The sequence below is a fragment of the Dama dama genome, chromosome 14 (assembly GCF_033118175.1).
Source record: "Dama dama isolate Ldn47 chromosome 14, ASM3311817v1, whole genome shotgun sequence".
NCBI lineage: Eukaryota > Metazoa > Chordata > Mammalia > Artiodactyla > Cervidae > Dama > Dama dama.
Genome location: NC_083694.1, coordinates 37,128,376 through 37,143,396, shown reverse-complemented (window position 1 = coordinate 37,143,396; position 15,021 = coordinate 37,128,376). Strand labels below are relative to the sequence as shown.

Sequence of the window (15,021 nt, the reverse complement as noted above, 5' to 3'; positions counted from 1 at the left end):
AGCCATCAGAAATGCACTGCATATTTCTCAGCCAGTAGAGTATGCCCACTCCAGGAACTAGTAAGGTATTTAGGCCTCAGAGACTAAAGGGGGTTTGAATTTTTTTTTCCCTTTATGTAATGTTCTTCCTTTTTTTTTTCCCCTGTCAGGATGCTAATTATCACTTCTCATTGACCTCAGCATTAGCTTTTTCCAATATATTCTATATTTTACTTCTAATTTACTGGGTACTAGAAAATCAGAAAATCAAGGTTTCTAGAGTTCTCTATAGTAAGCATAAACAGGCTCAGGGTGAGTGCCTGAGTAAACTGCATGAGCTCTGGCTCCTAGTTTGGGTCCTATAAGTTTTATTTTTAGTAACAATATTGCTCACTTTCTGATTGGTAATGGTGTTTCTAATAGCTGAGGTTTCTAAATAAATAAACTTCAGATAATGATATATTACTGTATCTGAGAATCTTCAGCTTTATACCAACTAATATTCTTTATTCCTTGAACCCATACATTTATTTCCTAAATGCATTAATAAGCTTTTTATGTGTGTACTTGACTTTACACGTCATATCTCAGAGGGTAATGTTTATAGCCAATGAGATTCAACAAGTTCTGCAAATTGAAACTTTTCTTCTTGATAAGACTCTCCTGTTGATATTTTTCAGAAAGAGCCCTCCCGCCCCCTTTCTGGAAATACTGTCATGTCATGAAATTTTCTTCTTTATTGGACACACAAAATTGATCCAATCAAATACTCTTTTTCAGGATGAAGGAGTGAAGTTAGAAAAGCTAAAGAAAATGGTTATGCAATGTTAAAAATTACAGAGCTATACAATAAAATTAGATGGTCAAGGAAAAATCAAAACTAAAGAGGTATCATTGGTTAATGGTGAAACTACCGACTGCTTAAGCACAAACTCATAGATCTTAGTGGAGTTTCTTTTACCTCCAGTGCCTGAAAAATATCAGAACTGTGGAGGAAAGGTTTTTTCTTGGGAAGGTGCATGCCAGTTAACCTCTTACAGTAAGTCTTATCACTTAAGCAGCACTCAGTTTTTCAAAGTGTAACTACAGATACTTTGTATGCACAGTATGGAACTAAACCAATTCCTACTAGCTGTTTAATTTGGATAAACAAGTAAGTCCTTTTCCCGTAGAAAGGCTACCAGCTAGTGTGACCACCAGAAATGTTTTCGCAATTTCCTGCTGGGGAAAATCCTCCTGTTATTTCCTTTTCGCTTATGACAATGCAAAAACACCTGCCCTTTCACTAGCATACTACTCATTTTCATTTGAAATGGTTATATGTTTAACTTACATCCTGGCTTTGAACCCAGCCATTTTCTCCTTTGATGTGGACTTTCCAGAGGCCAGAGGTCATGTGCACTTGAGTTGTTTCATAGAGTGTTTAGCATGGTGCTGCAGTCAATGATGTCCTCAGTCAGAGTTCTCTTCTGATTCTTTTGTTTATCTGCTCCAACTGTATTCCTCCCTCAACACCCACCTTGGTGAAGTCTTCTCTGACCTAACTTTTCTTATCTTTATGCTTCTCTAGCATCCCAAGGCATTTCTGGAATTAGGTTTATATGTTTATTGCCACTGACCAGAAAAGGACTGTGTCCTAGTCATTTTCAGTTTCTTGTGGTGTCTAGCTCAGAGGTTGTCATTCAGTCATTGAACCTTTGACAAATGAATAAATGAAAGTTACTCCTAGAAGTAAGAAGCAACTTATGAATACTTATGATAGCCACTGATCTTTACATTATACTACAGTATTTTTAAAAAATAAATCACTGTTCTAGCAAAAAAAAGAAAAACAAAACAGCTATAATGGCATGTAGGATTTAGACTCTTAGAAAGTCTACCTACAGGATATTTGACTGCTTAATTGTTTAGTGGATGTTTGGAATAAATACTCAATCATAGGCCCTTCCTCAGGGAGTTTGATAGTTAGTCACATAACCTATAGAAACATATTCTTAGCATTTTAGCAGTTATAGGAGGAGCGAGAGAGTTGGCCCGAATTTGAACTTGAAAAAGCAAAACTCTACCAGAAGCCTCAATAATGGGATGGGCTTAATTAGGGGATTTTATTTGAAAAAAAGTAGACTTGACAAATGCAGTGAGGGGCAGAATACAGTGTAGCATGGTGGGCTAGAAACTGTTCCATGCATATATGATAGTTTTAACTAAGTGTTGTAGCCAAGAGAGAAAGGAATGCAACTGAGTTCTCTTCTGATTCTTTGGTTCTTGGCTTAAACGTCATACCCAGCACTTCCTGACGATCCGATAATTTCCAACCACCACTCCTCACCACTTCACGGTTTTATGCATTTCATAGCACTTAACTGTTTAACATTATGTATTTACTAGCTTATGGCCTGTGTCCTCCAATAGACTGCAAATTTCTTGAGTGCAGAGACCACATATTCTAAATTTATTACATATATTCAGTATTTAGTATAATGTGATTAGAAGACAGTGAATAAATATTTATTAAATAGCAGACAAATAAGTGAATGACTGAATAGTACCTACACAAAGATGTTCAGACAGGCTATAGAGTAGCTCAAGGAGAGCAGGTCCAACAAGGCCAGAAATGCAACTTTTTTTGAAGCATTTGTCAGAAGTTTATATTTGAGACAGTAAGTTTACACAGAAATTGAAAGATGTGGATTTTAGCTCCAACTGCCAATTTGTATAATCATTAGTCACTAAACTTCTCTAAGCTTCAGTGTTCTCATCTATGACACAGGAGACTCAGACTAGATGGTCTGTAACATGCTTTCCAGTTATGCATTGCATGTATAATGTATTGAGCATGTACTATGTGGTCTGTATTATGCTCCATAATTTTTAAAAACTCAAATCTATTCATAGTGGAATACAAATGGGCTAAGACAAGTATGCAAGTGGTTTTACTATAGCACCCCATTTTAAGTAGAAAAAATGAGGCAAAATTTTGTAATTCAGGCTCAGAGATTGAGAATACAATAATGTGGTTAAAGCAGGGGCAAATATGATTTTAATTGTGGCGTATAAAATTTGAAAGTCACAGCAGAATGTAGGTCTATAATGGGGTTAAAGAAACTAGAAATTAAGTGGGGAGGTGGAAGGTATGGACTCAATGATAGGGACAGAGAAGAGAAAGATCGAAGATACTCTGATGGCAGAGCAACTTCTCCTTAACCTCCTCTCCTATCTTTGGACCATGTTGATGCAACGAGACAAAGTCAATGATAATAGGCAACTGCAGAAAGAAGGCAAGGCAGGGAACCAAAAAAATACAACTTTCTGTAATGTGCCAGGTCTTTTGTTTGTCTTGTTCACCACTATATCCCAGAACTCAGCTTTGTCTTTGGCTTAAGCTATTTTTTTTTTTCAAATAAATAAATCAGGAGAACCTATCCGTTATCAGCACTTTAAGGGAGTCCCTAGGGCACTAAATAGGCACTGCACCCTGTGTGGTGAATTAATGATTGAAAAAGAAGAAAGATCAAATTTCCATCATGGTCTCTTAAAATAATTATGACATCTTTAAAATATGCCTAGTTTCAAGTTAAAGTAACTCATACACGTACTTAGTAATTAAAAACCCTAAAGAGCTGGTCAACCCTTCTGGAAGAAATAAGCATCATTTTATTTCTAAACAATAACCCCTTGATAATCTGTAAAGGAAACAATCCAAGAGGTGCATCAAGTTGTTCAGTGTGAATTTTCTTAATAAGTAATGCTAAGATGTTTGCCAACTTCAACACCAGAAAAACATTTAAGGTTTACTGTTAAGGTTCATTTCATTGGTCCAGTTCCTAACCATTCAAAGAGTTTCCAAAGACATTCACCTCATAAGACAGTTTATTTTGGGCCAAGCAGAGTTATTTGTTTTGTACAGATTTTCCTCCATTACTTTGCAGAGAGATGGGCTTCATTAAATTACCCATTATATTGAAATGGAGCATCTTGCATCACTTAGTGTTTATTGAAACACTGTGTGGTGTGTGGGCGGTTTATGGTTAGGATAGAAGAGCCATGTTTCTGCTTCCAAATCAAAGGGAAAGATGTAATACTTAAAGTTGCATTTGTAGCTGCAGGGATGGGCTGGGTGCAGTATTTTGGACAATGACACATTTTCTAAGAAAGTGGAATGTTCTTATGGGGTGGGTGGCATGGTGGGGGAGAAACTGGCTACACTGATAAGAGAGAAGAATGAATCAATTCTCTTATTGTCTCATTTGATTCTCTTCTAAGAATGGGAGAACTTAATCTTCACTTGCTCTTCTCTGGGTTAGCTGGTTCTGAGTATTCATAATGGGTGACCGATCTTAACAGGGGTGCATCGTAACACCAATTACTGACATGGCTTGGTCTTTCTGCCCCTACCTGTCTTTCTCTTCAGGATGGAAAGTGAAATTTATCTATCTGATAAGTTTGTGAGCCAGACTAGGCCTATGTAGCTCAGGCTCCATCCTTTCCTTACTTACAAAATATCAGGACTCTCAGGCCAGGATTCTTTCTATAGGGCAGTCACATGGGCATGTTCTAAGGGTGTGTCTCTGAAACTAGACTGTACATCAGAACTCCCTGGAGGATTTGCTAAAACAGAGGTTTCTAGGTCCCACACAGACTTCCTATAGGGGTGAGACATTTCTAGTAAGTTCCCAGATTATGCTAATGCTGCTGGTCCCGTGCTTTGAAAACTGTCTGAAGACATAATAAATGATTTTGTCCTTGCTTTCTTAGCAATTCATTTCACTTGCCAGATAAAAGAGTGAAAAAGAGAAAGTGCTGGGAAAAAATATCTTAAGAAAGATGAAGAAATGGTTGTAGAAATTCTTTGATACCTTTGGAAATCAGATTCAAGCATGGGTCAAATAGGTTTTAGGTTTATTTTGTAAAGACTGAGATGTTATACTACAGTAGTTTTTTTGTTAGCCATCACCAGAAGAATGACTACTTGTTTAAAGAAGCTTGCTCATGAGCGTGACAGTGGGTGCAGACACTGAGCACATCTAACCATGCATTCCAAATTCTCATCTTTGAAAAATGTACGACTGAAGCCCAGCCTATTTAGTTAGGTGGACCCAAGTTTAAAAAAATTAAAAAACCCTCAAAAAACCAAAGACTGATACTTTTAGGGGAATTATATTTGCCTACGAGGACAGTTATTTGCATAAAAAGGGTATGCAATTTATACCATAAATTCTACTTATTAGATATAGGTAAAGCTTTAAAATATAACTGTTTCAAAATTTAATTTACACGTAGTTGCATTTAGGGTCATTTGACCTTATTGATGAAAAGATAAAAAAGAAGGGTTTTGTCTACCTAAGCACAAGAAGTAAAGTATCTCTGCTTTTTGAGGGCTGCTACTGCTGCTGCTAAGTCGCTTCAGTCATGTCGGACTCTGTGCGACCCCATAGATGGCAGCCCACCAGGTTCCCCCGTCCCTGGGATTCTCCAGGCAAGAACACTGGAGTGGGTTGCCATTTCCTTCTCCAATGCATGAAAGTGAAAAGTGAAAGTGAAGTAGCTCAGTCGTGTCCGACTCTTCGCGACCCCAAGGACTGCAGCCTACCAGGCTCCACCGTCCATGGGATTTTCCAGGCAGGAGTACTGGAGTGGGGTGCCATTGCCTTCTCCGTTTTTGAGGGCTACATAGGATGAATTTCTTAGAGAACAAAAGCAAAAACTGCTTCTGAATTTTCTAAAATCATGACGCGTGCCTCACACAATGGACTCTGCTGCGCTCGGTTCCCAAGCGGCTTCAGGCAAAAATGGCTCTGATGGCTCCGAGTCAGCTAAATGGGGGGTGCCCATAGTATCTCCTTCCCAGGAACTGAAATGCCTTACTTCTCCATGACCCTCTTGAATAACTTAATCCTTGCATCATTTTTCAAAGTTTAAGGCATGTATACATAGTTTATCATCTGAACAACATTATAAACTTCCCATGACCTGAGATTACTCCTTATCCTGCTTGCAGCCTTTCACAGCACCTGTAGGGGGCAGTGTCTCAAGCAGGAATTCAAGGACATAAGTGAACATGCCCAGGAGTAAATCAGACAGGAGTACACCTCCAGGTGAAATGGAAAGGCAGCTAACTATAACCCAGGACTTCCTCTTGCTAAGGTCTGCTCTAAGAGAACAGACTGTGGGACACAGTATTTTTAAATTTCAGCACAGCATTGTGCTTTACTTCTTAATCTGAATATTTATTAGGGTTTTGCATATCTAAAAAGTCCAAGGCAAAATTCAGAAAAATGCTATGAAGTCATGATTTTGTCCACATGGAAGATAACATTTTGTAATTGTCAAAAACGCTATAGGATGCTATCCAGCATATTTTTGGCCCTTTTAGCTTTGGTACAGAATGAGCCAGTACTGTCCAAGAATAGTTTACAGTAGATGTTGGAAACAACAGAGAAGTTGGAGTACATTTAAAGGATTCAAGAGAAATTCTCTAATATGACTCTTGCTACATTTTAGAGCCAGCATTTCTTCCCCTTGTGAAAATGAACCCATGATTTTTAAATGTATGTCATTGGGAAAGTATGAATCAACTGATGAACTTTGAAATAAGAACATAAGGGGAAAAACAGTCTGTAATTTTTATTTGAAGATGCAAACATATAATATACTGTATAAACTAGTCTCTGAGATAACTGGTCATATAATCCACCTTGCCACACTTCTTCCACTGTATTTTAAACGTCTGACTCGGGTTCTACCCATAAGGATGGTACAGATAAACCCACCTCTGTGGTTGCAGCAAAAAGGCAAATTAAGGGATGATATGCCTACATGAACTCTGCTCAGTTTATGACTTGTAAAAAGAATTAGCCAGGCAAAGTTTTAGCACAGAAGGAATAGCACAAGAACAAGAGAGAAAGTGTGCGTTTAAATCATTTCTTAAAATACACTAAATATTGGGCTAATTCTAAAAATAAACTTTGATTAAACATTGTATATCAACTCATTTTGTTTTCTTTCATTCACTCAATAAGCCCTGTTTATGAGCTAGGTACTGTATAAAGTGTTAGGGGTACAGAAATAAAGACAGTCACTGCCCAGGAATTTCCAGTTGAGCTGGGAAGAGAGACAAGTAAACAGTGTCCACAGTTGGATAAGTGCAACGACAGGATTATGCCTCAAGTGTTGCAGGGACACCTGGAGTCTTAGACTGGAGATGGAAAGATGCTGGGGCGTTAAAAGGGCTTGAAGAAAACAGAAAAAGTTGAGGGTATCAGCATTCCAGGAGATAGTATGTATGAAAGGGGTAAAAAAGCTAGAAAAAGTACTGTCAGCTTGAGAAATCAAATGTCTCATTTTTTATCACAAGTGACAAAACTACTTGTTTTAATCCAAGTCCTAATTCACAAAACAAAGTTTTTGAGGGTTTTTTGTTTTAAAATACGATTCCTAAAAAACATTACTTCTGGAATTTTTATAGTTTAGTTTCTATACTATATATCACTGACAACAGAGTAGTTGGGTAGAGAAAAAGACTAAAAGGTATGCAAAGTAACAGAAGGTCAGAGGAATATAGCGATGAGAAAACTACAGAGAGAAAGGAGGTGGTTTTTAAAGAGATTCACACGCACATGGTTATTGAATGAAGTTAGGCAGTGTCCCCTCTGAGGATTTTTTTCTCTCTGTCTCTTTCTCCTCTTCTTTCCCTTCCTTCTGTCTCCCTCGCTACCTCTCTCTCTCTTTCAAGAAATCCCCAAAGAGATCTAAGAACTTACATGCATGTATGGAGAAACCTAGTCCCACTGATGGTAGCTGGGGCAAAGCTATTCCTAACCCTCTTCACCGCCTTCTGTCCTCTTCTCCCTGCCCTTCCCCTCACTCCCACACCAGGCACCCGGGGAGGGGGTTGGCCAATTCAGACATTTGGGGGAAGGAGGAGAGGTTGGGAAGGAGGTGCTAAGGACCAGCTACTGGGAGAGGCGAACTTTCACTTCTGAGATGCACACTGCTTTGTCATCTCAAGTCAGGGAGAAGAAATGCAAAGAAACAAGGATGGGGAGGAAAAAAGGCAACACTGGATCTCTCTATGAAACTGTAAAATTCACTTCTGCATTGGAAAGGTGGGGAAGACCTTTTCTCCTTTCTGACAGACAGCAAGAACCTTCTGGGCATGAGTATCTGACTTAGGGCCTGACCTCAAAGGGGGTAAATGTCTACATAGAAATATAGATGCAAAAGTTTAACTTTCCAATTCCTCTTATTTTTGTAACAACAACAACAACAGAAACGGAGCATGAGGAATCTGAAGATTTAAAGAAGATTTATGTTATACCAAGGTTTCATTTCTGCCTGACTTGTGACATCTAGTGAATTAAAAAGCCAGTTTTAAGTGCACCACATGGTATTTTTCTGGTCATGTATCAGTCCGAGAGGAAAAAATGGAGACGAGGTACCGTTGACTAATTAGAATCCCAGTGATTAAAAAAAATTCCAGCAGGAGGAGCTCTAACATGCCTTAGAGTTCAAGCTTGAAAAACAAAAATACTGAAAGCAAACATAAAAACAGAGAGGTGGTGTGCTTTGCAAGCTGCCATGTCAGTGAACAAATATGTGACTGAGTCCAATTAAATGCTCAGTGCGAAGACAGAATGGCCCACATTTTCCCCCTTCCACAATTCTCCGTGTTCTGATGCAGTTAAACTGGGCACGGATCTGTGGTGTCAGGGTGCAAAAAGTTGATTTCTGGGCAAGTGTAGAAATTATTCTTTTTTTCTTGAAGTATCATATTGCTTCTAAATGAGTCTTCTGACGCTGGCTCAAAAACTGCCATTTTAAAATGAAATCTTCATCGGTGTTTGAAGGCACTACAAAAACTCCTGAATGTTCTTCTCCTTTACTTTGCGGCTTGTTGGACGCTTTTTTTTAAAAATGAGAGAAATGCTGTGTTTGTAAAAACTGGTGCTAAAAGGGCAAGGAATCATAGGTCCCCTGGGCCATGTAAAGAGTCTGCAGAAAGAATTACAGCTTTCTAACACACTCACACACATCAACTGGAATACAAAGAATTTACTCAGGAAAACAGTGAGAAGTATATGAATTTAACAGTTACCGGATTTTGGGGGTAAGCCTTTCCATTCTGGACAGTGTTGTGGGAGAGGGATGGACGAGTGGGTGCACAGTATGATCACAATTACTTAACCTGAAGGAAATTTTCAACCAATCCCTTCTAATCGTTTGCCAATAAGAAGTCAAACTTTTTGTTTTACACCTTAATGGTATGCCCACATTTAAAAATTTTATACAAGCTCCTACAGAAACTTTAACTAGACCAATTCAGGCCAAAAGTCACTAAATAAAGCTAGTCTAGACGGAAAAATCTATGAAAACCATATGTCTTTTAGGCATCTGTCTTACAAAAAACTGCCATCATCTTGGAGAAATAGTTCACAAAATATGCTTTTAGGAAAACACTGCTGTAATGACCATGGGAGCTGTGCTCAAGAAGACGGCTGGAGAGAGTAAAGCTAGAATGTTTACAAACGAGAGGCTCTCATCTCTACATATATCTGTCTGTAACCATCACTGAGAGGATGGGCAAAGGCAGATGTAATTTATATTTCCACTCTTCTAGAAGGGATCAAAAAAATTTACAGTTTTGTTCCTCCACATCCCCACAGAATGTTAGACTAAAGGATCTCAAAGCATCTTTGTTCTCACTCACAGCAAACTGTTTTGAATAATCTTGTACGTGGATGGGGCCAAAAAACCAGAACATTTTCTTCTGATTATTACCTCATCCAGCAGGCCTGCCAAACACAGTTAGAAGGCAGGTGTCCGACAGAAGTAACCAACGGAAGACTGCCCTATATAACTGGGTGTAGGGCCTAACTTAGAGACAAAGGGGATGAGAAGGACGGGAGTACAAAGCAGGAATGCAATGAGAATGCAGTAAAGACAAAAAAAAGTCCTAAAACCTTGCCTTTTTGCTTTAACATTGCTTTCCGGACTGGAGACAGTGATCAGCACTACCTTACTTACTCTAGCTCCATATTTTTGTATCTCAAAATGCACTTTAATAAGTGGTATGAAATCCACAGACAAAAATGTAAAAGTTAACTTTAATGATAAAAATAACAACATATTGACAGAATCCTGAACAGTCTACAGAGACTGGGAAAGTATTTGTAAGTTGCAAAGATTCCCTCTGACCCTCAAGAATATTTTGCTGAGACTTCTTGCTCTACAGGGAAGGGAACAACACAGTAACAATGGTTATTGGTATGAATGCCCCATGTGCTGTTCAGTCACAAGACTGAATAAACACTGTATATCAAATGGAAAGGGTCCTGGGTTGAAGGAGGCGAGTATAGTAAAAAAAGAGGGAAATCTACAAGATGTCATCAATCACACACCGAAGTTTTAAGCAAAAGCGAGAAACGTGATTTCAACATGTTTATTCAAAGATACGGTGCTTCAAAATGAATTTCCAAATTCTTATTAGTTTTGGAGTATTAAGATGGTAATGGGGTAGTTTAGAGTGTTTGAAATATTAAAACAAATCAAGCAATCATATCAACAACCCTCATTATAGATCCCTAAACTGAACTGGAGAGCATTTAAGTAGGTTAATCAAAGTCCACTGATGAATTGCAGGGATTTTTATGGTCCATTAATTTCAGTCCTGAGAGTTCGGATACTACTCCTATTACAGCTGAAACTGTAACTTTTCTTTCTTTCAAAGGATATGTACAGCATGGATTTATTGTGACTTTAGACCCAGTTACGTGGAGGGAAATTACTGCAGTGGTTTCTCTAGTTAACACATTTACTAATGTTTCCTTAATTTTCCACCCCAAGAGGCAATAATTAAGGTAGCATTGGCCTCACATGAAGTTTTATTATTTTAGTTATTAAAATACTTTCCAATACTGTTAAGAAGTAAAAAGAAATTCTAGTTCTTTTAGAAATAAGTAGACGTTTTCCTCATTTTTATAGCTTCACTCCATGAATGGTGGTCTAAAAGGCAAAGCAGAGTGCAGACTTTCTGGCGAAAACACTTGAGCACGAGACTAGGAGGAGATTTATTTGAGGGAAAAACTGCATTCACTCTTAAAATTGGCTTCAAAAGCAATCCTAATATAAAGTTTAAAAATGCACATGGTACAGAATATACCTTCCATAATTATCCATTTCCAAGTGGAATAATTCCATTTTAGATTCTCTGGGCTGCAAAATATCTTTAAAACAGGCTTTCCCATCTCCTTTTATCATAAAAAGTCTCATGCTAGATGAATGTAAAATATACTGAAATGTAGATAAAGCTGCTTATGAAAATCTGAACCCTAATACAGGTATCTGTTTACATGGTGGAGGCAACTGGCATATTTGATTGTAAAATAAGATTATTTTCCAAATCATATTCAGAGCCATCTGAGGTCTCCTTTCTCTTGGGTTTCAAAATTGCCATTGACACTTGGGGATTCACTTGTGGTGATATATCTAGTTGGTGGTTATCTAGTCTTTCCCTTATTCTCTCTTTCTCAAAAACAAAACAAAAACAGAAAAAGGATAAAGTTTACTTCTAAATTTTATATTAACTTACACATTTACTGGGTTGGGTTTTCATAACAGCAGCAAGGATAGTATTATCTCGTTTTTCAGTGATTAATCCCAACGGGGGAAAACGCTGACTTTATGAAGTCTTCATGTGTCTGAGCAATTAAAATCAAGATGGCCTGGCCTTGTCATTGACCATGAGCAACTGAGAATTTTGCCATTTACCATTTTGATTAAGCATCTTTCCCTCTGGTCCTTGGATGGAATGAGTTCTTTCTACAATTCATGTGAGCTGATAATTTTGGCTGGAAAACAGGAGTGGACAGTTCCTGGTGTTTATGGGAATGGTTAAAAAATAATTTCAGAAATTAGAGCACTCGTTGTTTGTGGATTTGCCTACCGTGTGGCTCTGATGCCTGAAAAGTAGCCAGAAAGAAAAGAAAGTATTATGCCATGATGAGCCTGCCTGTGGCTTTCGACACTGCCCTCTGTAGGAATTCTATTTCTGGTCAAAGTTGCCACATGAGCTTAAACTTCATCTAAATACTGGTAATGTAGCATCAGTACACAGGCAGATTCTTAACAAACCCAGGGCCTTTCCAACACCCCCCTACCCCCACCTCCTCTCCTACATTTAAAAATACTGGCCAGACTAAAAGTGTAATATTCTTTTGGAAATAGCATTAAGTAAGCCAGATGGATTTCATTTGGCAACTAAAGGGTGTAAATATGTGTTTAGATTCCCCTAGACAATGGTTACAAGATGTTGGCTACAGTAAGCTCAAGGTTTCAACGTCCCGCATTTAAAAATTCTATTTAAGCAGTAATAAAAAATTATGACAAGTAGACAACAGCCATCAAACCCTCAGTTAAATTTTCAGTTCCTCTCTCATACAACTGGAGGTAGGCATATAATGCATATTCTGAGTGAAAAATGCAGCATTTACATTTTCATGTTTAATTTCCTGGCTATTTATTGGCTGAAGGGGCTCTAGTAGGCTAAATTTCACTTCTGATTTTTTCCTTGTAACTGATAAATCAGAGGGAAGAAGAAGCGTCCAGAAGCTCATTCTTGGAGCTGGCTGCTTACAGAAAATTTAGAGGTGAAAGAGCCATGGATCATGCTGTGCCATGAATCTCTGAAGTCATTGAAAAACATGCCATCTGATCGTAACTGCCTGAAAATGAAAAATCATTCCCCGTAAAACCGTTCTTTTCTTACAGTGATGGAGACAAAAGAGGGCAGTGATGAAACAGAAGTACTAGCTTGCATGAGTCTACAAGACTGTGGGTCTGCTTACACTGGGTAGAATTGTTTTCTTTTCTTTCAGCTGACATCAACTTGCATGTAGGAACATTCAGCAGATTCCAGCTGGTGACAGTTGGCTGCTGACTGGCTACAGGACGAATGATAACTATTGACTGTGCGGTTTTCACTGGACAGGGGCTCTTGTGCCAGACTCCGGTCCTGGCTGTTTTCCTCGATCAGGTGAAACTAGGGGCGGATGGGCTGCCCTGAAACTCAGAAAGGCTTTCCCTTTATTGTTGAAGCTTAGCAATGTAGAGCCCCAAACAAGAACAATAACAGAGCTATTTGCTATTATTTGTTGAGGGACCTAGAAGAAGTTGTTTGGTTAACTCAGTGCCAGTTACCATGGGGCTGAGATGGTAGATGGTCTATTGTTATATTTATTGCCCTGCTTTTTTGTACTGTCTCATGTAGATACTTTCTTATTTTCCTTTTTCTTGTACCCTCCTGCAATATCAGATGTTTGAAAAAGTAAGGTAAGGAGCACACTGAAAACTTAAAGGAAATCTGAAATCTACCTTGACACAGCTGTAAAGCTCCCACATTCCTGAGCCTGGCCTAAACAGACTGCCAGTCAGTCTGGACTGTGGTGGGATGGAGATGTTTGTGTAAAGTAATTCAAGTTTGCTAGACCCAAGAAGGAAACCACCAGACTAATTTACTTCCACTCGAACTAGAATGAAACCAAGACCTTGAAGAAAGAAAACCTTTGACATTAACCATTGATCCACTTTAGTGAATTATTATGTTACAACCAGAATCACTGTGGTATTTGAATGATTTTGATAAAATATTTAATAGAGAGGCTCAAATAAAATTAAAGACATTTTCCTTAGTGAACATCTTGTGGCCAAATTCCTATGTTCATGAAAATATATTAAGTGTCATGACAACTCATGGTAAACCTACAACAAGTTATTAATTACATTTGGGGTTTCAGTAACAAATTCTGTGACATAGTAGCCTCAATATATGCCTCAAATATTAAGAATCAGAAAGAACGCCTTGAAGTTGTTTCTAGTCTCAGCAATTATACTTTGTAAAAATCCTTGCTTGACTTTTAAATCCAGTTGCTAAATATAAAAACTGTTCCTGATAAATCAGAACACCTAATCATAAATTTATCTGTTTTGTTCTTTAAAGGAGAAAGATGGTGAGGAAAATAAAAAGCTCATGGCTGAAATCAGAAATCACAAGATGAATTCATCATTCGTCCAAAGACACTCAGCTGCTAAAAGAACTCATGCTTTTAGAGGGCTGTTGAGGAGGGAGTAAGTCAGGATGTTTCCAGAACATGATTGCTGAGGAGTCAGACACAGGCTAGTCCCACAAGTTGCTTAACTGTCCGTGAACCCTGAGCCCACGACTTCAAGGCTCGGCAGCTTCGTCCTTCATGGCACCAAACCTTGATATTAGGGATGCAAAGACACACTCATAAGAATCACAGGTTTTCTCTTATTCAAAATTTGGGGGATTGGCTAAAAACAAAATAAAACAGGGGAGCCTTATCCCTAGGGAAAAAGGATTCTGTGTTACCTGTCAGCTAAATCAATGCATAAAATATGTATGCATAAAAGAGATACGGTACAGAAGACATCAAGGTCAACCATTTAAAACAAGATTAAAGGGAATAAAGGGCTTTTACCTCTGTAAAGAAAAGAACATGCATGCATGGACTGTCTCTTCACATAAAGAACTGATGTATCTTTTGCTATGGTTAGTTGAACCGTGAATTGCTGAGAATGTGGGGCTGTGAGAAGACTCTCAAGGTGCTCCATGTAAAGTCAGGGAAACTAAGTCATGGAAGGAGTGCAAATAGGAAGCCCTGGGGTAAGCTTAATGCCATTCCAGGGCTGTCCCCGCAAGGCAGGGACCCCAATATCACCATGGACCTTCCCAGAGACTCATTCCGTGCAGCACTCTTGATATCCATGCTGTGTTTCTGTCATGTGAATGAACTGGAGTAAAAGCTAACCCTTTCCTCTGATTCACTTGTGTCATTTTTAAAAGACACCATCAGACTTGGAGAGAGGGGGTGGTTAAAAGAAAGGACTTCTATTTTTTAAAAAGAGTTTTTTGTTTTTTTTTTAAATAGAAGACTGGGTGATGATGTAAGTGAAGTCTGCTTGTCCTTGGATAGAGAGAGACCCTTCCTCCCACCCTTATCCCCTTTTGACCATTGCAAAATAGCT

The 15,021-nt window shown here is 38.5% G+C and overlaps 1 protein-coding gene across 7 annotated transcripts in view; it reads right to left on the bottom strand.

Moving 5' to 3' along the window:
- The window catches only part of DNM3 (dynamin 3), a 635,765-nt gene that overhangs the window by 10,579 nt on the left and 610,165 nt on the right, over positions 1-15,021 (bottom strand). For 2 of the 7 annotated variants that reach the window (XM_061160331.1, XM_061160333.1), the window contains one exon: positions 10,447-14,234. The exons of the other annotated variants lie outside the window; for them this stretch is intronic. In XM_061160331.1, coding sequence (XP_061016314.1) covers positions 14,198-14,234 — 37 coding nt within the window. In that variant the 3' untranslated portion in view covers positions 10,447-14,197. Of the gene's footprint in view, positions 1-10,446; positions 14,235-15,021 lie in introns of those variants that run through there. 7 annotated transcript variants of the gene reach the window in all.